The sequence below is a fragment of the Chrysochloris asiatica genome, unplaced genomic scaffold, assembly GCF_000296735.1.
Source record: "Chrysochloris asiatica unplaced genomic scaffold, ChrAsi1.0 scaffold00012, whole genome shotgun sequence".
Lineage (NCBI taxonomy): Eukaryota > Metazoa > Chordata > Mammalia > Afrosoricida > Chrysochloridae > Chrysochloris > Chrysochloris asiatica.
In genome coordinates this window covers 573,606-588,658 of record NW_006408530.1, presented here as the reverse complement: position 1 = coordinate 588,658, position 15,053 = coordinate 573,606, and the positions used below count along the sequence as shown (strand labels likewise).

Below are 15,053 nucleotides of genomic sequence, written 5' to 3'. Positions count from 1 at the left end.
CAACTCCAAAGCCAAACCATTTTCGGTTATTTAAATCCCCTCATGTGGCACTGCAGGATAAGCACTGGAGTAGTAATCTCAAGGTTGGTGGTTCAAACACACCAGCCTCTCTAGGAAACACTATACAGGGCAGCTGAGAGTAAGAACCAACTTGATGGCACAAAACAATAACAACAACTGTTAACTTTGTTGAAGTTAAAGGCCGTTGAATGGGTTCATACTCACAGTGATCCTATGTAGGATTTCAAGGAACGGATGGTGAGTTTGAATCGCCAAGGTTCAAACTACCTTGCAGTCGAGTGCTTATCCAACAGTGCTACTAACATTTATAGGGACCCTGGTGTGGTACTATAGGATAAACACTAGACTCCTAACCTCAAGGTCAGCCACTTAAGTCTATCAGCCACCCCTCAGAAACACTATACATAGTCGCTATGAGTTGAAATTGATTTGATGGTAATTAAAAACAACAACAATTAACTTTAGCTGACATTTAGTTTGACAGGGACAGATTATAAATCTTAAACATTAATTTGCCTACTGTTGTTGAGCTCTTTATGAAGTTGCCTTAAACTAGCCATAAGGTAATGGTTATCCAGGTGATTATTATAATAATATTATTTTTGTTAAGCGTTGTTGAATTGGTTCCGACTCATAGCAGCCCTGTACAGGGTTTCCGAAGAGCCTCGGGTGAGTTTGAACTGACAACCTTATGGTTTGCAGTCCAGTGCTGATCTAACAGTGTCACTCCAGAAGCCCAAGGTAATAATTGGTGGTGGTAATTATGTGCCGTGGAGTCGGTTCTGACACATAGCAATCCTGTATAGGGTTTCCGAGGCTGTAAATCTTTATGGGAGCAGAAAGCCTCATCTTTCTCCCACGGAACAGTTGGTAGTTCGAACTTCTGACCTTGAGATTAACAGCCCAATTCGTAACCACTATGCTACTAGAGCTCCTTAAGGCAATAATTACACAGGTATAAAATCTGCTTCTAGGGTTGAGATTCACTAGTCTAGATCCTAACCAATCTATGCAAAAAGATTGAAAAAAAAAAAAAATCTGATTCTAGAGCCCAATAACACTTGTATGGCTAAAAGAGTTACATATCTGCTTTTTTTTATTACTGGTATAATAAGCAGATTGTGTAATACTTTCAGCCACACAAGTGTTATGGGACGCTATAGATTTTATGCTTTTTCAATCTTTTTTCATAGATTGGTTAGGATTTGTTGTTAAGTGCTGTCAAGTTGGTTCCGATTAATAGCGACCCTGTACAGTTTGAACTGCCAACCTTGTGGAAGTTTGAACCATCAACCTTGTGGTTCAAACAGACCCTGCCGTCCAGCACTTTATCCCACAGCACCACACCAGAACTCCTGGACACTGTGTTGTTGTATTTCAACCCTGGGTTTATATTAGCATCACCTAGGTTCTCATGCTGGACTAATTAAATCATTCTCTACAGTGTGAGACCCAGGTACCAGCTTTTTATTTTTTGTAATGATCCCCCAGAGAATTCTAATATACAGCCAGAGTTGAGAACCACTGCCTTACAGATCGTTAATTAAAGTCTCACTGGCTCATTTTGCTCATGTGACTCATCTAAGTTGGTGTCAGAACAGTCACTCAAGTTCTTTTGTAACACACTGGTAGGTATGCTTTGTTTTGCTGCAACGGGAAATATTTTGTAATTTAAAGTGATGTTTTATAATGCTACAATCTATTTCTAAACAAACCTGTCCCTCTATTTATGTTGTAGGTGGTGGCAGTTACCTTACTACTGGGTAGGAATCAAACTATATGATCTGGTTGCAGGAAGTAATTGCTTAAAAAGCAGTTATATCCTTAGCAAATCTAGAGCCCTTGAGCACTTCCCAATGCTTCAGAAGGACAAGCTGGTTGGAGCGATTGTCTACTATGATGGTATGTGACTTAAAAAAAAACAACCAAGATTCTTTTCTCTCGCTTATGAGCCTTACAGTATAATTAATGAGATAGTTTTGCACCCTTATGTTTAATGCTTAGCTTACATCCACACATTCATCGTTTTTTTTTTTTTTTTTTCCTAATACTAGCTGAAAGGATCCTCATAATGTTTTTGTTTTCAAGATTGTTTGCCTTTCATTTTTCTTTTCGTTTTTGATTTCCACTTTATATCTCATGGTTGGTTTGGTCCATTTTCCAACATCACAAATTTTGACCCCACCCTCATGTTATTTAATTTGTTTGGTGTTTGCCAGTGAATACTTGTCTTATGAATATGTTATAATGTTGAAAGCAGCTGAGGATCTGTTAGATTTTCTAGATGAAACCTCCATTTTCAAGGGGTTATAAACCTAGAGAAAAATGCCCCCTGGGCTGAAATTGACATGTTTGTACTGGGCACAGGACACAATTCTTGTACATACAATTTATGTGATAAATGTGGGTGAACATTGCAACTGTTAAACCAAACCCTCAGTTAATATTGCATTTTTTTTTTTTTTGAGGTTTTCTAGTAGTGACCTTTCTTTAGTGTTCATATACCATGTGTTCAATGTTCATTTTCTTTTTATTTTATTTTTTGGAATGTGAATAATATAATTGTGTACACTTTCATATGAAGGAATGAACCACTTAACTATACCTCCAGATGGACCACAAATAGGAAATTATACAAACAGGCAAAACCATTTGTAGAATTTTATTATCATTTTTAAAGAGTGTACATAGAATTGGAAAATAGTTCAAAGACTTTCACTGAAAAGGAAATAACTAGAAAATGATAATGGCACTTGTTCAAAAAGTCTTAGGAATTTTAGCAAATGGCATCGTAGGCTCTATAGTTCAGTGAGTCATCCCCTACTCCCTCCTCCCCCATTATGCAGTCTTGTAATCACTGTTGGATATCTCAACTCTTAGCATGAATAAATATTTTGTTGTTGTTATTTCAGGAGACTTTGATATTTAGACTTCATATTATGAGATGTCTTCAAGGCTACCCCTCCATTTTTTCCTTCTTTTCAGTTTTGCATTTCTGAATCCATTCAGCTTTCAGTTTTATACATGAAAGCAAAATGCCCATGCATAAAAGGGATAATGGGGGCCAAAATCAAGAAAATGCCATAGCAGCAAAAATAGTAGAAAAATTTTAAAAGCTTTAGACAAACATTAAAAGCTAGGACACTCACTGTTTGCAGTGATTTCCAACATCTGGCCACCACAGGGGGCCACTTAACTAGTTTTTTGGTACCCTCAATTGTGTCTGCGTGTTAAAGGACAACCTTAACTGTGAATTTGCTTTCTCTGCATCAGACCCTTAATTTTAATCCATTGTAGCTTATTGGGTGATTATATTAAAGAGGGTTTGGTCCAGGAGGAGTAAAAAGCATCCTGCAAATAGCTTCCTGTCCATCCTGCGATGGACGTATTTGTGCCCTTTGCTGCTTATTGTTAATCCTTTCTGCACTAAACCATTTCAAATACTTGTTCAGTTTTCTACCATGTAATGTATTGAGCACCACTTTGATATATTAACTTGTGCATCGCCTTAATAGGAATATTGGTAAATGTATACTTGAGTTTGTGATAGAATCTGCCTTATGTTGGTTTGGTATTGTTATGAATTATATATTTTTATTGATTCTGCATGGAGAAACTAAGGAAATCTATGTCACCAAATACAGAAGAAACATTATTGTATTAAAATCAAGATGAAGAAGGATTTCTTGAATCTAGATCTGGCCTTTAATTGGTTACAGGTTGCAAAATTAAGAGTTTAGCAGAAATCATTTGAAGTTTTTGAAATTATTCCAGATAATTGCAAATGGCTCTTTAAAAGTTGATATTGGAATATCTTAATCCTTAAACCAATGGGGAAGATTTATTAGATTCTAACCATTTGGAATGAATAATTTTTGTTTTTTAAAACACTTTTTGAAATGATATAGACTCAACTATGTCCTGTTTGAGGTGAGGTAAAATAAGAATGTGAAACAACAATAGAAACTTGAAGGTTAGTACTAGGCTCTCATGACTGTAATCCCAGATAGGGACAACTCCTTTTTTACCTAATATTGTGAGAAGCAAATTAAATATCAACATGGAAATAAGTTAGAGTGGAACGTGTAGGTAAAAAAATTACATGTAGCAAATTTGAGAATTTTGAAGAAGAATATTAAAAGTATCATGGACCACCAGAAAGAACAAACAAGTCTGTGTTGGAAGAAGTACTACCAGAATGCTCCTTAGAAGCCAGGATGGCAATACTTAACTCTTATACATGCTATCAGGAGGAACTGTGGAGTTCTGGTGTGGCGCTGTGGGTTAATGAGCCAGATTGCAAAGCTGTTTGAACTGCAAGGTCGGTGATTCAAGCTCACCAGCTGCTCCTTGGAAATGCTGTATAGGGTCGCTATGGGTTGGATCCGACTCGATGGCACTTAACAATAACAACATCAGGAGGAACCAGTCCCTGGAGAAGGACACAATGCTTGGTAAAGTGGAGGGTCAGTGAAAAAGAGGAAGACCCTCAACAAGATGGATTGGCATAATGGTAGCAGCAATGGGCTCAAGTGAAGCAACAGTTGTGAGGATGACGCAGGACCAGGCAGTGTTTCGTTCCATTTTGCATCGGATCACTATGACTTGATGGCACATAACAACAACATAACAATATGCTGTCCTGAGAGAAAGAAGGGAATGCCTTATTGTCAGCCTGCTACCAAAGCATGAAGGGGCTTAAAAAAGTTCTTGGAAAAAATTGAGCTATAAGATTTTGGACATTTTTCATAAACTTTTTGAAGCTCTCTCATACGTCAGAGGGAAAAAAGAAAATACCTTTCTGCTCATTCACCATTGCAAACTTAAGACGACAAATTGTAATATTAGATAAACCTTCTGTAAATATTTTCTTCTTCAAAATTTTTTGTAATGACAGTCACCCAAGTGATTCCAAGATGCACTTGAACTGCTTGAAATAACTATTTTTATAGCTCCAAACTTTGGAGGCTGTTGATTATGATAAAAGTGCCACAAGTCATCAAGCAGACTTTTATATGTTGTATGAAGTTCTGGCAGTTAAGAACTATTATTCTTAACACATTACACAGTACTAGAAAAGAATGAACTAGAACAATGTGAGCATAGAATGGGACTGACTAGTAAACATTGCCATTCACTTAACTCAGACTAGGGACTGAAATGAACACTAAGGTTCCTCGAATATTGAGATGATGGAGCTTATGTAGTTCCTTCTGAAGTACAAAATGTACAAAGGTCAAAATTGTTTTTCATAATTCCTTGTAAGCACATAAACTCAAATAAATGCTAATGGCCCATTGCAAATAATTAAAGTGAAATCTATTACTTCAAAAATTGACAAGAATAAATAAATTCCACAACTTTCTGATATGGTGATTATTGTGGCTCTTCTGTATATGTCATTTGTATGATCCATTGGCATATTTTTTTTTCCTTTTTTTAACTTTTTTTAAATATAAATGTTTTATTGTGAATTGTGTGATAGTTTACATGGCATTGGCATGTTTTTTATTATTAAGTGCTAAAACAGCAGACTTACACATGGAGGAATAATCACCCTCTTTATTCAGTATAGACAAAGATGTCAACTGTCGTGAAATCCAGATGGAATGAACATCAGCATACGCAGTGACATAGCCAATTCTAACTTCTGTTATATTTTCTTCTGGTTTTCTGTTGCAGATAATAGCCAACAAACTGACTGACTGAGACACATCCTAGTGTTTCCCTATCCAGTCCCTTCCTCTCTCCTAATATACATATATATTGGGGAACAGCTAGAACTTGGCCATTACTACTGTTACAGAGTTACTAGGTAGAGTATGGTGACTGGCCCAGTTCTCCTAAATCAGCAAGAGCTATTAAAGGCACCACAAACTTGGGTGACTTGGTAGGCTGTGAGGCTATAATTGTGAATCAGCTGCTGGAGTAACTAATTTCCTGAGGAACTTACTTTGTCTTCCTCTATTAACTTTATTTGAATCTTCCACTTCCCATAGTAAGTCTTTGGTACCATGCTAGTTGGACTTCAGCCATCCAATCCAGTGCACAAAAATGAGATATAATTAAACCTCATTAAATATTTAAAACCATTACATATGCTATTAAACCTCTATAAAACGAAACTGAAGAACACAATAATAGCTTTAAATACTTCCTTCTGTCACACAAGGCATTGACGTAGAGAGAAAGATGTCTGCTATTTCATATCCGATGATGCCCTAAAGTATTACTTATGCACATATCAAAAGAGCAACCTACAAGAAATTACATTGGCTTTCCTAATGTAAATACAAGGTGGTTACAACCATGTTTCAAAGGGGGGAATTAAAGCCTAGGTTTTGCTAGAATATTCATTTTTATTCCAACCTAAAACTCACAGCATACAAATAGATGAATTCAACTCGTGAGAGCGCAAAGCCAATTTAATCTCTGGCTCCCCTGAGGTAAATGTAGTTCACAGTCCTGCCCCCACCACAACCTCAGCTATAATCCCTGGCTCCTGGAGGTAAAAATGCACTGAAGTGAGGAAAATTCTGCAGCAGGATATAATGATCCAAAATGACAGGGACAATAATGACAATGAATTTCATGTCTCCCAGTCACGCGCTGGAGATGCTTGACTAGGCTGACTTATACAATTAAATTGTTACAGGTACAGCAGGAGACTCAGTTAGCTGTATGCTTTAGGGAACGATGCTTCTGGCAAAAAAAGGCATATTGTAGAATCCAGACTCTTTTGTTAGGAGCAAACTATTACTCCTCTAGGCATGCACTCACAACTGTATACTTCAATAAAAGAAAGCCTAGGTTAAAGACAAATCTTTTAAGGTGCTGATTTAAAAAAAAAAAAAAAATCAGTGAATAGCAGGAAGGTGATTGTTTTATTTTTTTTTTGTTTTCATTTTTTTCTAATTTTTCCATTGAAGTCCTGAAACAAATGTCAGATCTAAAGATGGCACCTTTATTTATCATTTGAACTATTTGCAAACACTTTCGTTGACCTAAGTGAGTGTTTTCTAATTTAAATGACACTTTAGTTTCTTCTTGGGAATAGAAATAAATGGACTAGATGATTGAATAATGTGTTTTTACAAACAAAATAGCAGTATCTTTCTGCATGTTTGGGCTACATGCTTTTTAATCCAAATCTTGGAATGTTGGAACAACATTTCCAAAGTGGAGTGTCCAAGGTTCATGGAGCTAACAAAACTATCCTCCTTGTTGTAGGAAGAACATACTGGAACGTCTTAGATTTATTTTTTATCAAATTATTTATGATTGCCTATTTGTATTTAAATGTCTGTAATCTGTAAGTACAGTAGTGTTGTTACATGCCATGGAGTGAGTTCTGTACAGGGTTTCCAAGGCTGTAAATCTTTATGGAAGCAGAAAGCCTCATAACCACCCTGTATAGGATTTCCAAGGAGCAACTTGTTCAAACCACTGACCTTGTGGTTAGCAGTCCAGTGCTGATCCTATAGAACCCTGTTTGGGGTCCTGTTGTGACGCTGTAGGATCAACACTGGACCACAAGATAGGTTTGAACTGTAGGGTCAGTGAGTGACTCGATGGCACTTAACAACATTTATGGTTAAATGTCTAACTTGTAATTACAGTGGGGGTGGGGGTGGGGGTGCTGTGCCGTGGAGTCGTCTCTAACTCATAGCGAACCTGTGTAGGGTTTCTAAGGCTGTAAATCTTTACAGGAGCAGAAAGCCTCATCTTTCTCCCTCGGAACAGCTGACCTTAAGGTTAGCAGCGTGACTCGTAAGCACTACACTACCAGAGCTTCTTTGTAAATATAGTTGTTGTTGTTGTTAAGTGCCGTCGAGTCGATTCTGACCCATAGCGATCTTGTATAGGGTTTCTGAGGAGCATCTGGTAAGCTTGAACCACTGACGGCTTTGCAATCTGGTTCATTAACCCAAAGTGCCACACCAGTAAGTACAGTTGTTGTTAAGTGCTGTTGAGTTGATTCCAACCCACAGCAACCCTGAATAGGGCTTCTAAGGAGCAGCTGGTAAATACAGTAGTACATATAAAATTTTTATATATAGGTAACTTGGAACTACATGCTGAAATTGACTTTACTGTTGAAACATATTTCAAACTAAATTTTTATTTTTTGGACCAGTGCATTAATATTTTGTCCAGCCCTTATTTTTGATAATGGACTAATTTGAATGTTTTCAAGATTATTGTTGTTAGGTGCCATTGAATTGGTACTAACTCAATGATCCTATGCACAACAGAAGGAAACACTGTCTGGTGCTGTACCAACCTCACAATTGTTGCTACGTTTGAGTCCATTGCTGCTGCCACTGTGCCAATACATCTCACAGGGGGTCTTCATTGTTGTTGTTTTTCTCCCACCCTCCACCTTACCAAACACATCTATCCTTTTCCAGAGATTGGTTTCTCCTGATACTCCTGATAATATGTCTGAAGTATGAGAGACAAAGTCTGGTCATTCTGGCTTCCAAAGAGCATTCTGGCTGTACTTCTTCCAGCACAGATTAATTTGTTCCTTTGACAGTCTCTGGTACTTTTGGAAGTAAAAGCTAAATACTGCATTTGAGTTATGGTGTTGGAGGAGAATTTAATATTCTCCTCCAACACCATAACTCAAATGCAGTATTTAGCTAACAGCAAGCAAGGTTGTATCATCTGTATATCATAAAATGTTAACAAGCCTTTTTCTAATTCTCATGCTGCGTGCTTCATATCGTTCAGTTTCTTAGATTATTTACTCAGCATGCAGATCAAAAAAGTGTGGTAAAAGGATACAACCCCGGTGCATACCTTTCTTGATTTTGAACTAGGGAGTACCTTCTTTTTCTGTTGCAATGACAGCCTTTTGGTCTAGGTACAGATTCCACATGAACACAAGTGTTCTGGAATTCCCATTCTTTGCAGTGTTATCCATAATTTGTTATGATCCACACAGTCGAATGCCTTTAATGCATAGTCAATAAAACACAAATAATCATCTTTCTAGTATTTTCTACTTTCAGCCAAGATCCATCTGACATCAGCAATGCTATCCCTAGTTATATGTCCTCTTCTGAATCTGGCTTGAATTTCTGGCAGTGTTTTGCTGCAACTGTTTTTAAATTATCTTCAGCAAAATTTTACTTGGATATGATATTGCTGATATTGTTTGATAGTTTCCAATATCAGTTGGATCACCTTACTTTGGAATAGCCACACCAGTCAGTTGACTAGGTAACTGTCTCCCAAATGTCTTGCCTAGCCCAGTGTGTTTTCAGTACTGCATCAATTCCAGGAGCCTTGTTTTTCATGACTGTCTTTAGTGCAGCTTGGACTTTTTCCTTCAGTATCATTTGGTTCTTGAGCATATTGAAATTGTTGAATGTCCACCAGGTCTTTTTGATATTTGTGTGTCCGTGTATTTCTTCCATCTGCTTTTACTGACTCCTGAATCATTCAGTATGTTGCCCGTAGAGTCCTTCAATATTAAAGTCAAGGCTTGAATTTTTTCTTCAGTTCTTTCAGTTTGAGAAATGCTGAGCATGTTCTTCTGTTTTGGTTTTCTAACTCCAGTTATTATGACACTTGACTTTGTCTTCTCAAGCTGCCCTTTGAAATTTTCTGTTCAGCTCTTTTTCTTCATCAATTCTTGTATTAGCTTTAGCTACTCTATGTCCCAGAGCAAGTTTCAGAGTATCTTCTGACATCCATTTTGGTCTTTTCTGCCATATTAATGACTTTTTGCTTCTGCATGTGTGATGCTCTTGATGCCATCCTACAACTCCTCAGTTCTTCAGTTAGTGTTCAATGCATCAAATGTTTTCTTGAGTTGGTCTCTAAATTCAGGTGGGGATATACTAAAGGTCGCAATTTAGCTTTTGTGGACTTTAAAAAAATTTTCTTCGGCTTTCACCTGAAGTTTGTAGTCTGTTCCAGTCAGTCTCTGGTTGTAGTTTGGATGATGATTTTGATCTTCTCCACTGTCTCTTCCCACAGATATAGTCAGTTTTATTCCTGTGTGTTCTATCTGGCAAGCTCCAAGTGTATAGTTGCTTGTTATGTTGTTGAATAGAGGTATTTGCAATATCATTGGTCTTACAAAATTCTACATGAGATCTTGAGCGTCATTACTGTTACCAAGGCCATATTTTCCAGCTACCTATCATTCTTCTTTGTTTCCAACTTTCTCATTCCAATCACCAGCAATTATCACGTTATTTTGATTCTTGTTTGATCAAGTTTATACTGAAGAAGTTGACAGAATTCTTTAATTTCTTCATCACTGGCTTTGGTGGCTGGTGCAAAATTTTAATAATAGTTGTTTTAACTGGGCTTCTTTTTATGTGTATAGATATTACCCTATTACAGACAGCATTATATTTCAAGATAGTTCTTGAAATGTTCTTTTTGATGATGAATGCAACATTATTGCTCTTCAATTTGTCAATGACAGTGTAGTAAACCATACGAATGTTTGATGAAAAATTATCAATATCTTTTCACTTAACCTACCAATGCTTAAGCTATTGATCTGTAAGCGTGCTATTTCCTTTTTGAAGAATTTCTTAGATTTGTACTTTGTACATTCCACATTCCTATTATTAATGGATGTTCACAGCTGTTTTTTCTCATTTTGAGTCATATCCTCTCTCCTAAATTCAAAATTTTTGGATTCTAGAGCTTTTCTTGTCTAATCATAGCAACATACATTCTTCTTTTTTTTTTTTTTTTAAAGATTTTATTGTGAATTGAGTGATAATTTACATGGGAGAACATCGGTTTTACACTCATCATTTCATTGCAATGATTTGTGTCCTCTGTGCATCAGCATTCAATAGTATTTGCTTCTATTCTCTCTGTTTTTTTTTTTTTCCCCCATTTTGTTTTGTGAGGGAGGATGTACACAAAAACACTCAGGAATATATAATCACTTAAACAACCAAAGGACACATTCTGTAAGCCTGCCTCTTGACCATCAACTCACAGCCTTTCTCTTTCCATGAGTCTAGAGTCTTCAACTGCTCTATTTCTCCATGTTTTCATTTCTGACTCCATCTCTGTTGTTGCTGCTTCTCTGGATAGGGTTCCACACTCCACTCATGCTCTTCACTCATGCTTTTCTCCCTTGATGGTCCTAGAGTCCTCTGTTTCTGGACTGTAAGATTAACTACTCCCCGCTTTTTGTTACAAAACTTCTATCTTTACAGTTGTGACAGTCGCAATTAGTCATGGTAACAGTTACTTACTATTAAACCACAAGAATCATATCCCATCTCTTTTCACTAGACCTGTCTAGACAAGACGACAACTATTGAATGGGATTCTACCTGCCCACACACACTTTATTATTATTATTTATTTATTTATTTATTTTTTATTGTGAACTGAGTGATAGTTTACATGGGAGAACACCGACTTTACACCATCATTTCATTACAGTGATTACAATCTCTTCCCTGCATCATCATTTGACAGTATTTGCTTCCATTCCCTCTGTTTTTCTTCTCCCAACACTCTTAAACTAAATTCCCTCTTGAAAACTTGTAAGCCAGTCACTTCATGCCTTTATAGCACCCCCCACCCCAATATTAGGTAGCCTATGTCTAAGTTGCCCATCTTTATCAACCCTGTGTATAGAGGAGATAGGATTGATACTTGATGTGAAGATGCCTTCCCTCTCAGTTGGTATTTTGAGTTACTACCTCCATAAGTATAGGTCAAGTTCATCAAACTGTAGCAATTTACACTTTTTTCCTTTATCAAAAAAAAAAAAATTACTTTCATCAAGTTCTGATCATAAAGCCATCAAAGCTAAGTCAATTGGGTACTATCTACAAGTTTGGACATTGTTGTTCATCTCCCCTCACTTCAAATCAGCTGGGTGTTTTGCTCTCAGCTCTAGCCATCTGTGGCTATGTCCTTGTCCATGGGCTCAGGAGTCCCCAGGTCTCACCACACTTTAGACCAACCAGTTCCTCCTCTTCTCCCTCTCATCTCCAGGTCATGGGAGTCTATGGAACATGGTTGAATTCAGCCCATATCTTCATTGCTGCCTTTCCTCCTATTCCACTCACCAGCAGACCGTGATCACTAGCAAGCTTACATGCCTGCTTATGTGTTCTCTCTGAGTTTCATCTTGGGAGGGGGGTTTGTCCTGAAGGGACTTGATTGCTTGCCTTGATTACTCCCTGGTGAACAACTTGTTTGTTCTTGTAGTAGCTAATCAGACTGCCATTTTTGTTTTTTGGATTTTTTCTACTGGTTTTTCATTCAAGAAGTATTTTCTGTTCCTCTAGCTCTTCCAGGCTGGTCTGCTTGTCCTTTCAAGTGGGAATGTCTCACTTCAGAAGGTTCTGGATGGGGCTCAGGGTTCCACCTAAGGTCTTATATACTATAAAGGCTCGTCAGGAACCCTATTTCACTGGGCAAGTTATAGAACTCCTTTAAGGTATTCCAATCAGTTTTAGGCTAAATCTTGACAGATTACAAGATTTCTGTAATCATGTTTTCCGGTAGTCCTTTGTATCCAACTTAAGTGTCTGTTTTACAATATTAGACAAAGGAAACCAATATTCATAAGACAGTCAAGCATCTTAACATTATTACTCCTCTTTTACCCATTCAGACTATGCCTCAATCCCTGTATCACAGAGCCCTATTGTTCCAAGGTTGAGCATACATCATTATTTACCTCTGTCCTATTTAACCTATGCAAACCTGCTTTAGTGTTCCCATATCTACTGTGTCTTCCATTCCCCTCCCTCTTCTTGTGTATTGCCCTCCCCAACACCTGAACTATGATGTATCTGTCCCTACCCTGTATTCTACCATCCCTCCCTCCCTGCCCCCCGTAACCAACAAAGTATTTTTTCACTCCTCCTTTTAGTTGTTTTTGTTGTTGTTAAGTGCCCTCGAGTTGGTTCCGACCCATAGCGACCCTGTACAGGGTTTCCGAGGCTGTAAATCTTTACAGGAACAGAAAGCCTCATCTTTCTCCCACAGAGCAGCTGGTAGTTTGGAATTGCTGACCTTAAGGTTCGCAGCCAAATTCGTAACCGCTAAGCTTCCAAAGCTCCTTCCTCCTTTTAGTATGTGTATCTTTTCTTAAGCTTTTACAATAATGGTCTTATGCAATATTTGTCCTTTTGTGACTGACTAATTTCACTCAGCATAATACCCTCAAGGCTTATACATTTTATGCGGTAGTTTGCAGCTTCCTTGTTATTCTTCAAAGCAGCATAATATTCCATTGTATATATGTACCAAAGTTTGTTTATCTATTCTTCCATTGATAAACATACATTCTTAAGTTGTTTTTTGTTTAGGTTTGCTTAAACTTTGTAAAAATATTATTTATTACGTAAGTTAGCATATAAGCTTTACAAAACGATTTGATATTCCTAGTAAAGTTGAACATGCATATATCTTAAGATTCAGATATTGTGTTACTAGATACATGCCCTAAAGAAACTCTTTTGTTCATCAGGCAACATGTGTAAAAACGTTTATTGTGCCTGGTGTCATTTCAAAAAGAGAAATAATGAAAACACATAATCATGTTATAATCACATAATGGAGTAAAATGCAACACATAAAGTGTTCAGACTATAGCTAAACTAATAAACACTTAGAAAATAATGTTGATGACAATAGCATAATCAAGTGTCCACATCTTATCTTCACAATCATATTTGATAAGTAATATGACATAGCTGAGATGGTTGGTAACAGGCAAGTATAAAATGTGGCTTTACAAACTTAACTATGTTTTGAGTACCACATTGTACATCCATAACTTTAGGCTTGGAATATTTAACTTACAGGGTGTTTTGAGAATTAAAGTGAATTAATAAATGTAAAAAATACGATTTGCTCAAATATCACTTGTTTTATTTGACTCAATTTTATGGATATTCTGTAATCAACAAATTTCTGCTACTCTTGCAAATGTTCCAAATTAAAACATATTGTCCACAAATGTCCCTTTATATATTTAAAATTTGAATATATTTCCAGAAACATTTATGATGCATGCCTATTAGAAAGGAAAATATTATGCATATATACATATTCTAGGTATGTATGTATGCTCTTTGAAGTTTAAGGATAAAAACATGACCATATAAAATAACTTTCTCCAAAATTATCCAGGTCTTAGACATATATTAGAATATCAAGCTGCATATGGATATTTTTTATATCTCTCCTTAGCTATATGCAGTTTTGTGTACATAAATAGAATAATTTTTATCTTGGTTTTGTCATGTCAGGTTCTCTATTTTATTTTTCTTCTTGTTTTCTGTGAGTTACATACATGAAACTGACATTATTGCTCATACAGCAGATATATATACATACATATTTTGACCCCCAACTGCTGCCTTTTTTATTGTAACTAGATACCAACTAATGCTAAATGAAGTTTGACATGTACCCTTAAGAAGCAAAATCTGCTAATTGTGGCTTCAAAGGAAACCTTGAATAAATAAGACACACTGTGTCCTACCAGGCTAATATCCAACATATGCTTTGGATTCCTGATTATGAGACAGTATAATAACCCCTAGCAAAGTTTGCAATTGTTTAATGCTCACTTGACTAACAGATATTAAGTATCAGACATTCATTCTCTTATAATTAGTTAAAACACACACATACCCACAAAACAGATTTGATAAAGTGTAGCATACTGGGATAGTAGTTATTTATATTGTACTTTATATGTAAAAACATAAACACCAATGATAGGGTATATTCATGTATGTAAGTTTTTAAAAGAAATTTTATAAGGTCACGGTAAGTAGTAGTTAACCTTACCCATGTTGTTGTTCAACTGACCCCTTTTAAAGAGATTCCAGTCCAGACTCAAGGCAAAAGCTATTTATCAAAAATTTCCATACCATATTCCTCCCAATTTACTGTTCTAGCCAAGATGTACAAGTGTTTTGTAAGTCAAAAAGTGTGTACAATAAGATAGGACCCTTTATTAAATAAAAGTAAATAAAAATCGGAAATTGTTGTTTCTCAGTGTTGTTGCT

General features: G+C 36.5%; 1 protein-coding gene across 1 annotated transcript in view; it reads left to right on the top strand.

Moving 5' to 3' along the window:
• GPD2 (glycerol-3-phosphate dehydrogenase 2 (mitochondrial)) overlaps window positions 1-15,053 on the top strand; it is a 118,883-nt gene that overhangs the window by 25,632 nt on the left and 78,198 nt on the right. Inside the window, exon 4 of the mRNA XM_006834527.1 lies at window positions 1,760-1,923. Coding sequence (XP_006834590.1) covers window positions 1,760-1,923 — 164 coding nt within the window. The remainder of the gene's footprint in view (window positions 1-1,759; window positions 1,924-15,053) is intronic.